Below are 16,363 nucleotides of genomic sequence, written 5' to 3'. Positions count from 1 at the left end.
ACAGGTCGTACTTCAGATCTAAGTACAGTCGAACTGATTGCCCGAAATAATCCGACACATTTTGGTGCAGGGTGGCATGGGAGTGCTGAACACGGAGCATTGTTCTTCAATTGGGTATTTTGAGTCGAATGCAGTCGGAGACAAATTGTACAGGGGGGATGAATGGGGAGGGGGCAGTCCCAGGGAAAGTGTCTGAATGAAGTTAGCAGCTCCTGCCGGCGCTGGGAGTTGTTTTAAAGCAGACACCGAGCTGTGCGTCACATTGATGTCAGTGCACAGGCTCAGAGGCAGAGTTGGAGAGTGTCACTCACTCACTCAGTGGGTGGGAGCTTCACCTTAAATCTTCAGCAACTGCATTCCGTCCCAGCTTCACCAGGGTGAAGCAGCCCTGCCTTCTCCAATCACCGCCCCAGCCACTGCGCTGAAACAAGTGAGTGCACCGAGGCAGCACTTTGCTCGGGGTTGCAGGCTCCCAGTTCCAACTCAGATTCCCCCCCCCCCGTGTTTTATTGAGGAGGGGGCTGGCCGGGAGGCTTCTGCGGCTCGCTGCTGGCGCTGGGGCGGTGGGAGCAGCGGAGGTAAGAGCGCGGAAACCGAATCGCTGCTCCAGCCCAAAGCAGGCTTCCTGTATATCTGTGTGTGTCTGTATATCAATGTGTTTGTGTATCTATGTGTGTGTGTCTGTCTATGTGTGTGTATCTGTGTGTATCAATGTGTGTGTCTACATGTAGCTATGTGTGAGTATCTGTGCGTGTATCTGTGTGTCGGTGTATCTGTGTGTGTGTGTGGGTGTATGTGTGTGTATCTGTATGTGTGTATGTATGTCTGTTTGTATATCTGTGTATGTGTGTCGGTCTTTGTGTGTATGTGTGTGTCGGTCTTTGTGTGTATGTGTGTGTCGGTCTTTGTGTGTGTGTTGGTATTTGTGTGTATGTGTGTGTCCTGTCAGTCGTGTGTGTGTGTCGGTCTGTGTGGGGGTATGTGTGTATCTGTGTATGGGTGTCTGTATGTGTCGGGGTATGTGTGTATCTGTGTCTGTGGTGTGTGTGTGTGTGTCGGGGTATGTGTGTATCTGTGTGTGTGGGTGTCTGTGTATACATGTGTGTGTTTGTACATGTGTGTGTCTGTGTGTACATCTGTGAATCAAAACAATTTCAGCAGACTTGGGCTACAGTAACAAGAAACTCCCCCCACGCCAAGACCGCGAATGTCAATTTTGAGATCGGATTAATTTTGCAAATTGTAATTTTTTCAAACTTTTTCAATAATGACGGGAAAGCTCGGGAGGGCAAAAATATGCAGCGGTATAATACACAGGCTTTTGTAAAACTAAAGCATGAGTTTGTGTTCACAGTCAGAGTCCTCCTGCAAGTGCAGTCGCTCAGACTGAAGGTGCCTTTATTCCGCTGCTGGCTGAACACAGTTCAGTATTCTTGTTTTATCTGCTGGGTGGTTGTAGCGAGTAAGTGAACACTGGCTCAGCACTCGAGGATGGCATGGCCATCCTGAATTAGTCCAGCTTTATACCGAGAGTAAGTTTGCATAAACCACGGCGGTTAAAACTTTCTCATGTCTCTTACATATGCAATGGTGCTCCAGTGGCGCCAGTGTGTTAACTGGTAACATCGTTTTGCAGAGGAGAAAGAGTCTCTCTCTCTCTCTCTCGGCTAGTTGTGGCAATTGTAATCCCCTCTTTGTTTGTTTTTTCAATGTTCCCCTCCCCATCTCTGTAATCTCCTCCAGCCCTACAAGCCTCTGAGAGGCACTTTTAATTCTTGAGCACCCTTGATGTTAATTGCTACAATATTGCTGGTGGTGGCTTCAGCTGCCGAGCCACTAACCTCTGGAATTCCTTCCCAGAACCACTTGGCCGCCCTCAATTGCCTCCTTGAAAATACTAATTAGAACCTGCCTCTATAACCAAAGTTTTGGTCATCTGTCTGAATATCTCCTCATATGGTTCAGTGTCAATTTTCTTCCTTATAAGACTCTTGTTAAGTGTCTTGGGATATTTCATGTTGTTAAAGGCAAAATGTAGGTGGATATAGTTTGGGTATCTTCCTGCTGTGTTGGATATAGTTTGGGTATCTTCCTGCTGTGTTTACAATGTCACTAACTCTTCAAAACCACACAGCATTTCTATTTCTGCTGTGCATTTAATATTCTCCGGACATTCACAGCTAGTGAATTGTTTGTGAAGTGTACTGGCAATTGTTTCGTAGTTAAATGCTGCCGCCAATTTGCGCACAGCAAGATCTAACAAGTGCCAGTATGGTCAATGCTGAGGTAATCTTGAGCCTGGCAGGGTGACCAGGTCTCTGGGAGAAGTGCAGTGCAATGAGAGTTTCTACATCCATTCAAATAGGCAGAATGGTTTAACAAATCGCCTAAAAGATGGAGTTATCTCTCAATCCCACGCTGAACTGTAAGTCATAGTCATGTGCTGAAGTCTCACAGCGGATCGTGAACCCCAAAACCTTTGTAGTCTGAAGCAAGGGTGCGATTGGCATGCCAGTCTTTTTTTAAATACATTTAGAGTACCAGATTCATTTTTTCCAATTAAGGGGCAATTTAGCATGGCCAATCCACCTACCCTGCACATCTTTGGGTTGTGGGGGTGAAACTCATGCAAACACGGGGAGAATGTGCAAACTGCACACGGACAGTGACCCAGAGCCGGGATCAAACCTGTGACCTCGGTGCCGTGAGGCAGCAGTGCTAACCACTGTGCCACCGTGCTGCCCTGCGCCGGTCATTTAAAAAAAATAAAAATTTAGAGTACCCAATTCTTTTTTTCCCAATAAGGGGCAATTTAGTATGGCCAATCTACCATCCTTGGCTTGTAGGGGTGAGATCCTCGCAGACACGAGGGGGGGGGGGGGGCGGGAGAATGTGCAAACTCCACACGGACAGTGACCCGGCGCCGGGATCGACCCCTGGTCCTCAGCGCCATGAGGCAGCAGTGCTTGCCACTGTGCCCCCCTCTGCGTGCCAGTCTTAGCACTTGTCAGGAGGTAAGTTACCCTGAATGGTGATTCCTCCCCTCTGAAATATAACAATGAGAAAGTTACCTAACTATTGGGAATACATTTTTAAAAAAATAAAAAAATTTAGAGTACCCAATTCATCTTTTCCAATTAAGGGGCAGTTTAACGGGGCCAATCCACCTACCCTTGGGTTGTGGGGGTGAAATCCATACAAACACGGGGAGAATGTGCAAACTCCACATAGACAGTGACCCAGAGCCGGGATCGAACCTGGGACCTCGGCGCCATGAGGCAGCAATGCTACTCACTGCGCCACCGTGTTGCCCTTACTATTGGGAGAACATAACAAAGCTTGACAATGTTCTTCACTGTTTTTGTATGCACAACCTTCAATGAATAACAATTGCTGGAGACTAAGGCACAAGTAAACACCTGGATATTTTTCCCTCTTAATCCTGGAGAATGGTTCCACACCCACTGCTGGTTTTAATACAAACTGGTTTGAATTTACACTTTGTCGAATGTATCATAACTCTGGACAAATGAAAATGTCACTAAATCTGATTGTTTTGTTCCCGGTCTGCCACATTTTGCTGACGTTTAATGCACTCTTTTCATTTATTTTCATTGATCAACTAAAAATGCATTTATAATGTCCAGGACAAGATGCTCTGTGTTACCAGATCGTAACATATAAGTTCAGCTTCTGTAACTAACTGGAAGCTGAAGAACATGATGTTCACCAGCATTATTTAGTTGTGACATGCTTTAAGTATACAAATTTGGAGTATCTGTTTAATGTACAGGATAAATATCTCTCCCCATTCCCTGGTTTTATGTGGTTTCTATTCAAATGCCACAGCAATTGAGGTGAGAATAGCTGGAGATACAATGGTCAAATGGAGCGATTGGATAAGTAGTGTCCCCAGGGTTTATTTTACTGACTTATAAAGTGAACACAATGATGGGAATAGTTCCAGCTTCTAACTTTTTCAAAAAAACAATTCCAAGCTGTAGCACGTTTCTCTCTCACACACACACACACTATCGGAAATAAACTGGCAGTTTGCAAATCTAATTTATTTTGAATGAAGGAGAAATAATGTTGCCGCGCCAGCCTTCTGTGCTGTGAGATTCTGCGGGGTAGATCTTGACTTTGTGCGATCATGGCTGCTGACTAGTTTTACGCCTCTCGTGTGTTCTTAGTTCCCTTGACTTTATGGAGATATGAAATGGGCTGCGCACTCTCTCAAAGTCAGGATCTGTTCTATGACTCGAGCATTTTTCCACTCCAGTCTCTTTCCGCTGTTGCAATCAATTAGATGAAATGGGCAGCATGAATTTCAGCCTTCAGAGTGCCATGTTAAATGGGGCAGTTGCGACCGTGATCACCGAGGCTGCTCGTTGATCTGGAGATGGTCACTTGGGAGGGGCATTTTTGCCTCACTAGTAGACCGTAACTATGGTTACAAACACCATCTGTGTTCTCGGGTGACTGAGAAATTGGACAAATCTCTTGAGTAAACAACAGACTGGGTCCAGCTCTATGAATATATATGCATTTGTTTTTGTTTTCATTATTTGAGGGTCTAATGATCAAGCCTTACTTTCAAAAGTCCCAGCAGTAGGATGCGGTGAGGGGGATCTCCCCCCACCCCCCCCAAGGTGGGTCCCTTGATGCCACAGAAAAATCGTCCTCTCATAAAGTGTTGTCTCAATCAACGTTTCCTTTGGGAAATCAGATTTTGAACACTGGTCAGATCAAATTTCTGCCGAATTCTATAGTAACATTTGATCCATGGGATCTGGACCGGTCATTTGGGTTAGCTAGATATTAAAAAACATTGCTGCCCATGCAAATGCAGTTGTGCATGACTTCTCAACCTCCGGAACGGAGTATGGAAATACAGCAGGGAAATGAATGGAGAGAAGAAAAACCAGGAGCTTACTCCTTCATTCATCGTAACATCACATCTGTCTTCACCCAAGGGAATGAGGACGTAGATATGGAACTCGGGGAGAGAGGCTGTGAGGTTCTTGAGCAACTTGTTACAGGGAGTGACAAGGTGGTGGCAGGCTTAAAAGTGGACAAATCTCCAGGTTCAGATGAGTTATGTCCAAGGATGCTGTGGGAGGCGAGGGAGGAGATTGAAGGGGCTCTGACGCAACCTTTTTATTCCTCTGGCCACGGGAGAAGTGCCAGAAGACTGGATACCAGCTCATGTGGTCCCGCTATTAAAAGAATGTTGTAGAGATAAGCCAGGGAACTACAGACCAGTGAGTCAATGGTAGGGAAACTATTGGGGAAAATTCTGAAGGAGAAAATCTATTTCCACTTGGAGAGGCAAGTTTTGATCAGGGATAATCAGCATGGCTTTGTCAGAGGGAGGTCACGCCTAACAAATTTGATTGAATGTTTTGAGCATGTGACCAGGTGTAGATGAGAATAGTGCAATTGATGTAGTTTATATGGATTTCAGCAAAGCCTTTGACAAGGTCCCACGTGGGAGGCTTTCAAGAAGGCAAATGCACATCGGATACAAGCTAACTTGATAAGGTGGATTCAAAGCTGGCTTAGCTGTAGGAGACAGAGGGTGATGACAGACGTCTGCTTTAGTGACAGGAAGCCAGTGACCAATGGTATACCACAGGAACCGGTGCTGAGTCCTCTATTGTTTATCATTGAGATGACTATGTGGGGGTAGGATCAGTAAGTTTGCGGATGACACAAAGATTGACCGGGTGGTTAACAGTGAGGTTGTGTGTCTTGGGTTACAGAAATATATGGACGGGATGGTCAAATGGGTAGAAAAGTGGCAGATGGAATTTAACCCTGAAAAGTGTGAGATGGTACACACGTCCCTCTACAGACACTGACAGGAGTAATGTGACAAGGAAGTATTCAATGAATGGCCTGCAACTGGGAAGTTCTGAGAATCAAAGGAACCTTGGTGTGTTTGTCCATAGATCTCTAAAAGCAGAAGGGCAGGTTAATAGGGTGGTGAATAAGGCATATGGAGCACATGCCCTTGTCACTCGAGGCATAGATTACAAAAGCAGGGACATCATGTTGGGGTTGTATAGAAATTTGGTGAGGCCACAGCTGGAATACTGTGTTCTATTCGCCACATTATAGGAAGGATGTGATTGCACAGGAGGGGGTACAGAGGCGGTTCACCAGGACGTTGCTTGGGATGGAACATTTAAGTTATGAAGTGAGGTTGAATAGGCTTGGGTTGTTTACACTGGAGCAGTGAAGACTGAGGGGGTAATCTGATTGAGGTGTACACTATTATGAGGGACATGGACAGGGTGGATAGGAAGTAGCTGTTCCCCTTAGTTGAACGGTCAGTTACAAGGGGACACAAGTTCAAGGTGGTTTAGGGGGCATTTGAGGAAAAACGTTTTTACCCAGAGGGCGGTGACGGTCTGGAATGAACTGCCTGGGAGAGTGGTAGAGGCAGGTTGCCTCACATCCTTTCAAGAGTACCTGGATGAACACTTGGCACGTCCTAACATTCAAGGCTAGGGGCCAAATGCTGTCAAATGGGATTAGGTAGGCAAGTCTTTCATGCATTGGTGCAGACTCAATGGGCCGAAGGGCTTCTTCTGCACTATTATTCTGTGATCACTTCAATGTCCTTGAAGCCTCTTGGAATGATGTACAGAAATACTCTTATGAATTAAAAAAGGCAGGTGTGGCAAATTTCGTTAAATGAAAAACATTCCTGAGCATGCAATCAATTGTTTTATCCCAATTGCCTGGGTAGAACTTAAATGGCCCTGATCCATTTTATTTTAAAATGGGCAAAAACATGTTCATTGTCACTTGAAACAGTAATGTCCATTTTCTTTTCCCGCTGACCCAATCCTGTTTCGCTGACAGGCCACAGTGTAATTTAATCACTTATGCCCCGTTCTCTCTCCCTTTTCTAGGTGCGTGACAAAATCCATTCCCAGATCGACCAACTTGAGCGGAAGATGTGGCTGAGCACACTGCAGTACTCCCGGCGGATTGGTCTCCCCCTCCTCCTACTCCCTGTGACTGCAGCTGGAGCTCCCGTGGGCTGTGCTGCTAGCCTTGACTCACTTTACTTCAACCTCTGTGATTTATCAGCTGTCTGGGGGATTGTGTTACAAGCTCTGGCCAGCGCTGGGATTATAAGTTGCTTTGTGCTCACGTTGGTTTTGCTTGCGAGCATACCGTTTGTTCAGGATGGCAAAAGGAAAAGCACAATTGGAATTCAGCTTTTTTTCATTTTTGGCACCTTCGGGCTGTTTTGCCTGGTTTTTGATTTTGTTATCAACAAGGATTTTGCAACCTGTGCGTCCAGAAGGTTCCTGTTTGGCGTTCTCTTTGCAATCTGCTTCTCCTGCTTGTTGGCAAACTCTTTCAGACTTTGTTTGCTTGTAAGGAAAAACAATGGTCCTAAAGCGTGGCAAATCTTTATCCTGGCCCTTGCTCTCGCCCTTGTGGAAGTAATAATAAATACTGAATGGTTAATAATCACCATTGTGAGGCCTAATGGCACCAATTCGGTACAACCTGGACATCCTTGCAATATTGCTAATATGGACTTTGCCATGGCTTTGATTTACGTTATGCTTCTCATTGTACTTACATTTGGTCTTGCTGTGTCCACTCAGTGGGGTCATTTTAAACACTGGAAGAAACACGGCATATTCATCCTTGTCACAGTCGGCTTCTCCATTGCCATCTGGATTGTGTGGATTGTGATGTATGTTTACGGGAATGAGAAAGTCGCAAACCAAACCTGGAATGATCCAACTCTCGCCATCGCGCTGGTCGCCAATGCCTGGGTGTTTGTCTTTATTTACATCGTCCCTGAGATCTGCCACCTTACCAAAGCCAGCATGGAGCAGAATTATGTTGAAGAGGTGTACCCAACAAGAGGGGTTGGCTATGAGACCATCTTAAAGGAGCACCAGGCGCAGCACATGTACATAGAAAACAAGGCCTTCTCAATGGATGAACCAAATGCAGGTTAGATCGATTTGTTCCTGGTCCTTCAACGTTCACAGGTGAAGATGCCATTTTTCTTTAGCTGAATACCCGGGGACTGGGACTGTCGCGACTTAAAATCAGCACCAAGCAGCCTAGTACAATTCAGCCAAACTTCTTTCAGCGTTAGCAGGCTGTCCTGAGTGACTTCCCCGCTTCTGGCTGTATAAATATCAGTCATCATTGCTGGTCCCTGATCCCTTCCTGGCCTTTTGGCTAAGATAAATGGTCAGATTGAGCCCAAGATGAGGTGCGATGACTTTTCTTGTCAGCTTGGACCTTGTATGTCTCTTTCTTCTGGAGACCAAGGTTTGGGTTGAATTTGAATTGTTTTTTAGGAGCGAGCAATGAAGTGGATTAAGGGTTTGCCCTCTCCACTCTGCGCATTGGCTTTGTAACTTTAAGGATGGGATAAAAATTAAATAATTGCTGTTTCCCCTAATCACACAGCATTTGGGCAGATATTTTATTTAACAATGCTGCTGCAGTTAATTGAGTGGACAGCCAACTCGGCAGATCAGTAAGTGAAGAGAGTGCAGCAATATGGTGAGCTCCAGCATTAAAACCGGAGTTTGCAGTGTAGCTTTTCACATTGTAGCTTCTGCTGGGAAATGGTCGTTTGAACTTTAAAAAAAAATGTAGAGTATCCAATTATATTTTTTACAATTAAGGGGTAATTTAGTGTGACCAATCCACCTACCCTGCACATCTTTTGGGTTGTGGGGGCGAAACCCCCACAAACACGGGGAGAATGTGCAAACTCCACACGGACAGTGACCCAGGGCCGGGATCGTACCCAGGTCCTCGGCGCCGTGAGGCAGCACTGCTTGCCACCGTGCTGCCCATCTTTTGAACTTTCGCCCAAGACCAGGAGGGCACAGCTTACACAGACCCCTAGGAAAGGTGAGGGAAAAATTGAGATTTCTGAAACCTTCCAAAATGGTAGTAACGTTTCAAAAAAAAAAAGTCTTAAAGAATTTTATTCTTTTACCAAATGTCTTTTTTTAAAAATCAATAATTAGTTTGCTGTCTCGAATTATTGAACAGCTCGTTCCGGGTCAGAAGTTAATGTCTCAGAATTGCCTGGCGCTCAGACCTGCTTGGACTAGTTTCTCACTGAACTGCAAGAGGCTGTTCCATCTTTAAAAACTAAATGTTGGACAGACATCCCATCTGCATATTATGGTGGAAGCGATAGAGAGAACATGGAAAAACAAATAACACATAAAAACATGCCCACGTCCGAATTCCTGACTGTTTTGATTATTCTTATTTGATTGTCAGTTTATTCACTGTGGAAATTATTATCCATTATAACGGGGAAAATAAAACTAATGGAAAAAAGAGCAGGACATCTCTTAACCTCGAACTGTTGCCGGTGAAAGGGACGTCTCGTCTATTTATATCACTCTCTCTTGCTTCCTGCCCTCAGCAAAGGGCAGTTGTCCTGGATCAAAGAGCAGAATGTTCCAACCATGCCTTAAACTAAATGATTAATACCAGGAAATATTAACCCAAAATGAACCAGTATTGCTAAATCCCAAGTCTTAACTACCCTATTTTACACATGTTGTTATTGGTCCGCCCACCCTAACCCTGAACTAATCCAAAGATTATCGATACAGATGACGTGAGGTTTTGCATATTTCTTTGGAGATTAAAGGCAGACGCCCGTGAGGGTGACGGCAAAACTTTTCTAGAATGTGTTTTTTAAAAAATCAAATTAATTCACTAATTTCCTTTAGGGAAGGAAACCTGCCTACCTTGGAACATCTGGTCCCTGTGTGTCTCACATCAACCCAACTTCTAAATGCTCCGTGATGTGGCCTCGGGAACCCATCGCTGTTTTCTCAGGGAAAGTCTAGATATGGCACTGTCAGTGTTACTCACAAATCCTAGGGGCAAAACAGAGTGTTGGGGGTGTTTTCAGGGAGCCTACCCATTATTTACTTTGACCTCTATTTATTTGGAAACTTCGGCAGTGAATTCCAGCACGTTTTGAAACTCCAGAAGGCTTCATAAATTACCCTGATACCAGCTTTCGGCAGGGGCTAATAGATGACAATCAGAAGCAGAAACCCTGACCAATTTTCCCCCCTCTCGAAGCCAAAGACGTAGACCAATTGCAGCAGCCCTATCACCCCTCCTCCAGACTGAGTTTAACTAACTCCACCGCACACACCAGGAATTGACCTGGAGAAGTTGCATGGTTAAATTATTTGAGGGCTAAGCTTGTTGAGAGCCAAACAACTTTTAAAATCAAGTAGACGATTGTTTTTTTCTGTGGCAGATGTGACTTTGTCTGCTTATTTTCCCAGCAAACAGGCCCAAATCCCCTTACAGTGGTTACTCTGGTTACAATGGACAGCTTCGCAACAGCGTATATCAGCCAACTGAGATGGCCTTGATGAACAAAACCAACGTAAGTTAGCTTAATATATTAGCGATTTGAGGATAGTAACTACAAGATTTATTTTCCTAAGCCTGGATGTGAAGCACAAATAATGTACTGCAATATAGCAACAGTCAAAAGCGGTATGACTGGTATTATGAGTCACAACCTATTTCAGCACAAGAGAGTCTTTGAATTTATTATTGTTATTGTCCCACTGAGGTTTACCGGTATTAGTGTATTAAAGAAACAATAGCCAATACGTTAATCATTGGCTGAATGGTTAAAGGTGACTATAGCTGGAGAAGCAGAGTTTATTTGACTTTAAAACGTAATTCTCTTTACTTGCATCTCATCGTAGCTCCTTCTCATGATGATGCAGTGCTCTGACGTACAGGACCCAAGTGCTAACACGGTTACCTGCTGCCAGGTGCAGTTTATTTAAAAGGGACCCTTTTCAACTCATCGTAAATCATCTCACCTGATGCCTATAAGGTGTTACTGAGGCCACACCTGGAGTATTGTGTTCAGTTTTGGTCTCCTTACCTGAGAAAGGACGTACTGGGGGCTGGAGTGTGTGCAGAGGAGATTCACTAGGTTAATCCCAGAGTTGAGGGGGTTGGATTACGAAGAGAGGTTGACTAGACTGGGACTGTACTCATTCGAATTTAGAAGGATGCGGGGGGGATCTTATAGAAACATATAAAATTATGAAGGGAATAGATAGGATAGATGCGGGAAGGTTGTTTCCACTGGCGGATGAAAGCAGAACTAGGGGGCATAGCCTCAAACTAAGGGGAAGTAGATTTAGGACTGAGTTTAGGAGGAACTTCTTCACCCAAAGGGTTGTGAATCTATGGAATTCCTTGCCCACTGAAGCAGTTGAGGCTCCTTCATTAAATGTTTTCAAGATAAAGATAGATAGTTTTTTGAAGAATAATGGGTTATGGTCTTCGGGTGGGAAAGTGGAGCTGAGTCCATAAAAGATCAGCCATGATCTCATTGAATGGCGGAGCAGGCCCGAAGGGCCAGTTGGCCTACTCCTGCTCCTAGTTCTTATGTTCTTATGTTCTATGTCTATGTATTTACATCATGTATTTATCGTACGTCCTATGTTTTTTTCATGTATGGAATGATCTGCCTGGACTGCAGGCAGAATAATACTTTTCACTGTACCTTGGGATGGCACGGTAGCACAGTGGTTAGCACTGCTGCTTCACAGTACCAGGGTCCCAGGTTCGATTCCCAGCTTGGGTCACTGTCTGTGTGGAGTCTGCACGTTCTCCCCGTGTCTGCGTGGGTTTCCTCCGGGTGCTCCCGTTTCCTCTCCCAAGTCCCAAAAGACGTGCTGTTAGCTAATTTGGACATTGTGAATTCTCCCTCAGTGTACCCGAACAGACGCCGGAGTGTGGCGACTCGGGGCTTTTCACAGCAACTTCATTGCAGTGTTAATGTAGGGCAGCGCGGTGGCCCAGTGGATTAGCCCTGCTGCCTCACAGCGCCGAGATTCCAGGTTCAATCCCGGCTCTGGGCCACTGTCCTAATGGCGTTTGCACATTCTCCCCGTGTTTGCGTGGGTTTCGCCCGCACAACCCAAAAAGATGTGGAAGCTAGGTGGATTGGCCATGCTAAATTGCCCCTTAATTGGAAAAAGTGAATTGGGTACTCTAAATTTAAAAAATAAATAAAAATGGCAGTGTTAATGTAAGCCTACTTGTGACAATAATAAAGATTATGATTACATGTGACAAATCTAAATTTACTGTTCCTGGTGTCTTCTGCGCCCTATGTAGTCTTATTGGTGGGACGAACGTGCATATGAAAATAATCCCAGTTAATCCCGTGACTATCCAGTGATTTTTGAGGTTTGCTTTTCAGTCTGTGTAGATTTAGGAGCATTACGGTTGAAATTGCTGGACTAGAGAAAGGTAGGAATAAATATCCCATGCCCTGGACCCAACTCTTAACCGGAGATATCTGCTAGAACGCGTGTATTTAGGAATGCTGAGTGGGAATCGAATTAAGTTCTGGTGAATTTAGCTTCCGCAGTTAAATTGTCCCCTTGCAGTCCACACTCTCTTGGGTATAATGGGCACTGATACCAGAGCGCAGAGGACACCCAGGAACAGTAACGGGGCTCGTTTAGCACAGTGGGCGAAACAGCTGGCTTGTAATGCAGAACAAGGCCAGCGGCGTGGGTTCAATTCCCGTACCAGCCTCCCTGAACAGGTGCTGGAATGTGGCGACGAGGCTTTTCACGGTAACTTCATTGAAGCCTACTAGTGATAATTGATTATTTATTAATTATTTTGATTTATTGTCATGTGTACCGAGGTACAGTGAACAGTATTGTCCTGCGTACAGTCCAGGCAGATGGGACGTATGATAAATACATGGTGTAAATACATAGACACAGATATCGGGTGAAGCATACGGAATGTAGTGCTACATCAGTAGAGAAGATGTGTGGAGAGATCAGTTCAGTCCATAAGAGCGTAATTCAGGAATCTGGCAACAGTGGGGAAGAAGCTCTTTTTGAACCTGTTGGTGTGTGTTCTCAGACATTTTAATCTTTTGCCCGCTGGAAGAGGTTGGAAGAGAGAATAACCCAGATGGGAGGGGTCTTGGATTATGCTTCCCACTTTCCCAAGGCAGCGGGAGATGTAGACAGAGTCAATGGATGGTAGGCGGGTTTGCGTGATAGATTGTGCTGTGTTCACGACTCTGTGTAGTTTCTTATGGTATTGTGCAGAGCAGTTTGCCACATCTGGCCGTGATGCAGCCGGATAGGATGCTTTCTATGGTACATCTGTAAAAATTGGTAAGAGTCAATGTGGACATGTCAAGACACCTGCAAGAGAGTAAAAACACTAATTGGCCAAGTTTTCATATGGAAAGGGCAGCATGGTGGCGCTGAGGACCTGGGTTCAAATCCCAGCCCTGGGTCACTGTCCTAGTGTGGAGTTTGCACATTCTCCCCGTGTCAGCGTGGGTTTCACACGCGCAACCCAAAAAGATGTGCAGGTTAAGTGGATTTGCCATGCTAAATTGCCCCTTAATTGGGAAAAAAAAAAATTGGATATTCTAAATTTTTAAAAAAAGTTTTCATATGAAGGTTTAATACCTTCTCGTATTTTTTTTAAAAAAGCACCTCCTAAACTGCCAGTTAAGATGACCGCTAGGCGATTGGCAGACAGTTGAAGCTAGAAGAGGCAGCACTTGGCCAATGAATGAAGTACTGCGCTGTCAAAGGGCCTTGGAAGAGCGATTAAACCAAGGATACCTTCAGCTGCCTTTTGAGGCGAATGTGAAAGATCCCATAGTATTGTTTTGGAGAAATGCGGAGGAATTCCTCCCAATACTTATTCCTCAAATAACGTCACTAAAATGGATCATATGATCATTACCGTATTCTGTTGGTGGGATCTTACAGTGCGTACATTGGCTGTTTCAACACTGACTACATTTCAAAAAGTACTTGATTGGCTGTAAAGCGCTTTGAGACATCCGGTGGCCATGAGAGGTGCTATAGAAATGCAAAATTACCCCCCTTTAGTGTTCCATTCATCACTTAGGCACTCCTTTCTGTTGAGGTGACACAGATAACAATCTGCCCCCGGGTAATTTGGCGCTGACCGCTGATTGCCTCGCTCAGGGTCGGAGATTTCACCTCGGAGCCATTCGCCTTTCAAGGTGAAGATGGATTTTTAGGGCTATGCTTAATTAATTTTTGATTGGCAATGAATTGTGAGCATGTGGCATAAAAGGCCATTAAAAGTAATCAACATTTGAAAAGCCACGTTTTTAAAAATCCATGGGCCGGCGCACTAAAACACAGATCTGGGAAGTGGGGATGCTCACTTCGCTGTTTTAAATATTAATTGACAAAGAATATTTCAGATGTGTCAATAAAAATGATTGGGGTTGCGGTTGCTGCGATTGTGGGCGCTGTACATAAAACCATTCATGCGTCACAAAAACACACCAACTGTAGTCTGTAAATTGCATTCGACAATAGATGGGTTCAGATGACCAGTTTTGATGTTGAAGTCAGATAAATGGTCCCCCCCCCCCCCCCCACCCCCCACCCCCCCCACCCCCCCCACCCACCCCCACACACACACACACACACTACCAACTAATACCTATATGACTTGTCAACATAACCCCCACCCCCGCCTTTAGCAACTGACTGGCCAACTCTTTAAAGTGCAGAATAAACAGACTTTGCTCATGTTAATGCTCTGTTTCAGGAAGAGAGTGATGTGTGTGTTCGGCTTGGACTGTGTAAGTTAATGTGGAAGTCTGTTCTTGCTCAGTTCTCTGTAGTCACTTAATAGGTTTCAGGAATTCTGATTCATCTTCAGCAATTTCTCTCCCCTTCTTCTTCTTCAGCGGTATTTGGCACCTAGCTGTCACTGTCGTCTGCTGTACCCCTGTGATTCTTTATCATCTGTTGGCGCTTATCAGATATCTTGGCTGCAGGGTGTATATTATGAAGTTTGACCTGTTGTGTGTAGGAAGCTGAGATTGTGTCTTATAACCTTGAGACTAGAGTTGGTACATTGCTGCAATTCCTTTCCCCAGAAGTTGTCTTCCACACGCACTGTTCTCTGGCTCTATATTAATTTTTTTCTAATTTTTCCAAATAAGATGCAATTTAGCGTGGCCAATCCACCTACCCTGCACTTGTTTTGGGTTGTGGGGGTGAGATCCACGTAGATTCGGGGAGAACGTGCAAACTCCACACAGACAGTGACCCGGGCCGGGATCGAACCCGGGTCCTCGGTGCCGTGAGGCAGCAGCGCTAACCACTTTGCCACCGTGCCGCCCTCTCTGGCTCTATAAATACCATCTTCTGCCATGATCAGTTGTACTCGCGTCAGATTTAAATGTTTCTCCTGGTCTTTGAATTTTGCACTTTTTATTTAAAAGCATAATTCAATTTCAGAAAACGGACCAAGAAAAAGTCAGTACCATTGGCAGTCTTGGCGGGTCTGGTCCAAGGGGAAGAGGAGGATGACGACCCACTCCATGGTGAACTCTGGTGCTCCGCATCGTTTGACAACGAATCTGACTCCCGCCCCAGTGTCACATTCCACTGTCTGCTCGGGAGACACCTAAATGCACGCTGGCCACTCCATCACACGGGCCCACAGACGTTCAGGGGAGGTGGGGGTGGGGTCCGGGTAGGGGAGGAGGTGGGGGGGGGGGGGCAGTGGGGGGGGGAGGTCGTTGATGTGGTGTGTGGGTGTTCGAGGACGACAGAGGCCAAGTCCCCCAGGTCAATCAATACCCCCCCGGAGGCGACAGGGGACTGGGCCAGAGATGTTGGGGGGGCCATGTGGTGGGGCCATATCACCGCTCACCTCGTGTGCCAGTGCCCATAGGGGGACGTCTTTCTCTCCATGGACATGGGGCATGTCTGCAATGATGGCGAATCCCGCTGACTGGGCAACCTGGTGGGCTCAGTCCAGACTGAAGTTGACACATTGTGCCACCCGGGCATATTGGGCATCCATGATGGTGTAGATGCTCCTGAATATGTATGTCTGCAAGATGCCAGACCAGTGGGTGTCCTCCTCCATACCCACGTGGTTCCAGGTGTGCCCTCATCTGGCACAGATATCGCATGGTCTCCCTGCTCACCCGCAGTGGTTGACAACATGCTCAGTCCGGTAGGTGCTGCCATAATACACAAGGCCTGATGCGGCGCCTCCTTCCCATCTCCTCCTCAGCCTGTCGGGCGGCTGGCTCCGCAGCCTCACCGGCTGGCCCCTGCTCCTCTGGGGCAGTCTCCTGTTCTGCAGGGTCCTCCCCAAGCAGCTCCTGTTTGTGCAGCCTCAGCCTGTCCTGGTCTCTCGCCGCCACTCCTCTCTCGAGCCCCCTCCTCCCCAGCCATGGCAGATGCCCCTCAGCCAGCAGCACAGCTGGCAGACCACTGCTGCCACCTTTGGAAGC

The 16,363-nt window shown here is 45.9% G+C and overlaps 1 protein-coding gene across 4 annotated transcripts in view; it reads left to right on the top strand.

Annotated features, from left to right (window-relative positions):
* The first annotated feature begins 242 nt into the window (after positions 1 to 242).
* The window catches only part of gprc5c (G protein-coupled receptor, class C, group 5, member C), a 30,817-nt gene continuing 14,696 nt past the window's right edge, over positions 243 to 16,363 (top strand). For 2 of the 4 annotated variants that reach the window (XR_011936255.1, XM_072483602.1), the window contains exons 1-3: positions 243 to 578; positions 6,924 to 7,992; positions 10,329 to 10,432. Coding sequence is in view for 3 of the 4 variants with exons in the window: in XM_072483602.1 (XP_072339703.1) it covers positions 6,969 to 7,992; positions 10,329 to 10,432 (1,128 nt within the window). In the remaining variant the exon portion in view is untranslated. The remainder of the gene's footprint in view (positions 579 to 6,923; positions 7,993 to 10,328; positions 10,433 to 16,363) is intronic. The other 2 variants (XM_072483601.1, XM_072483600.1) reach the window with 2 other exon arrangements.

Source organism: Scyliorhinus torazame, chromosome 18, assembly GCF_047496885.1.
Source record: "Scyliorhinus torazame isolate Kashiwa2021f chromosome 18, sScyTor2.1, whole genome shotgun sequence".
In the NCBI taxonomy this organism is placed as follows: Eukaryota; Metazoa; Chordata; class Chondrichthyes; order Carcharhiniformes; family Scyliorhinidae; genus Scyliorhinus; species Scyliorhinus torazame.
This window is presented reverse-complemented; position numbering and strand designations above follow the sequence as displayed.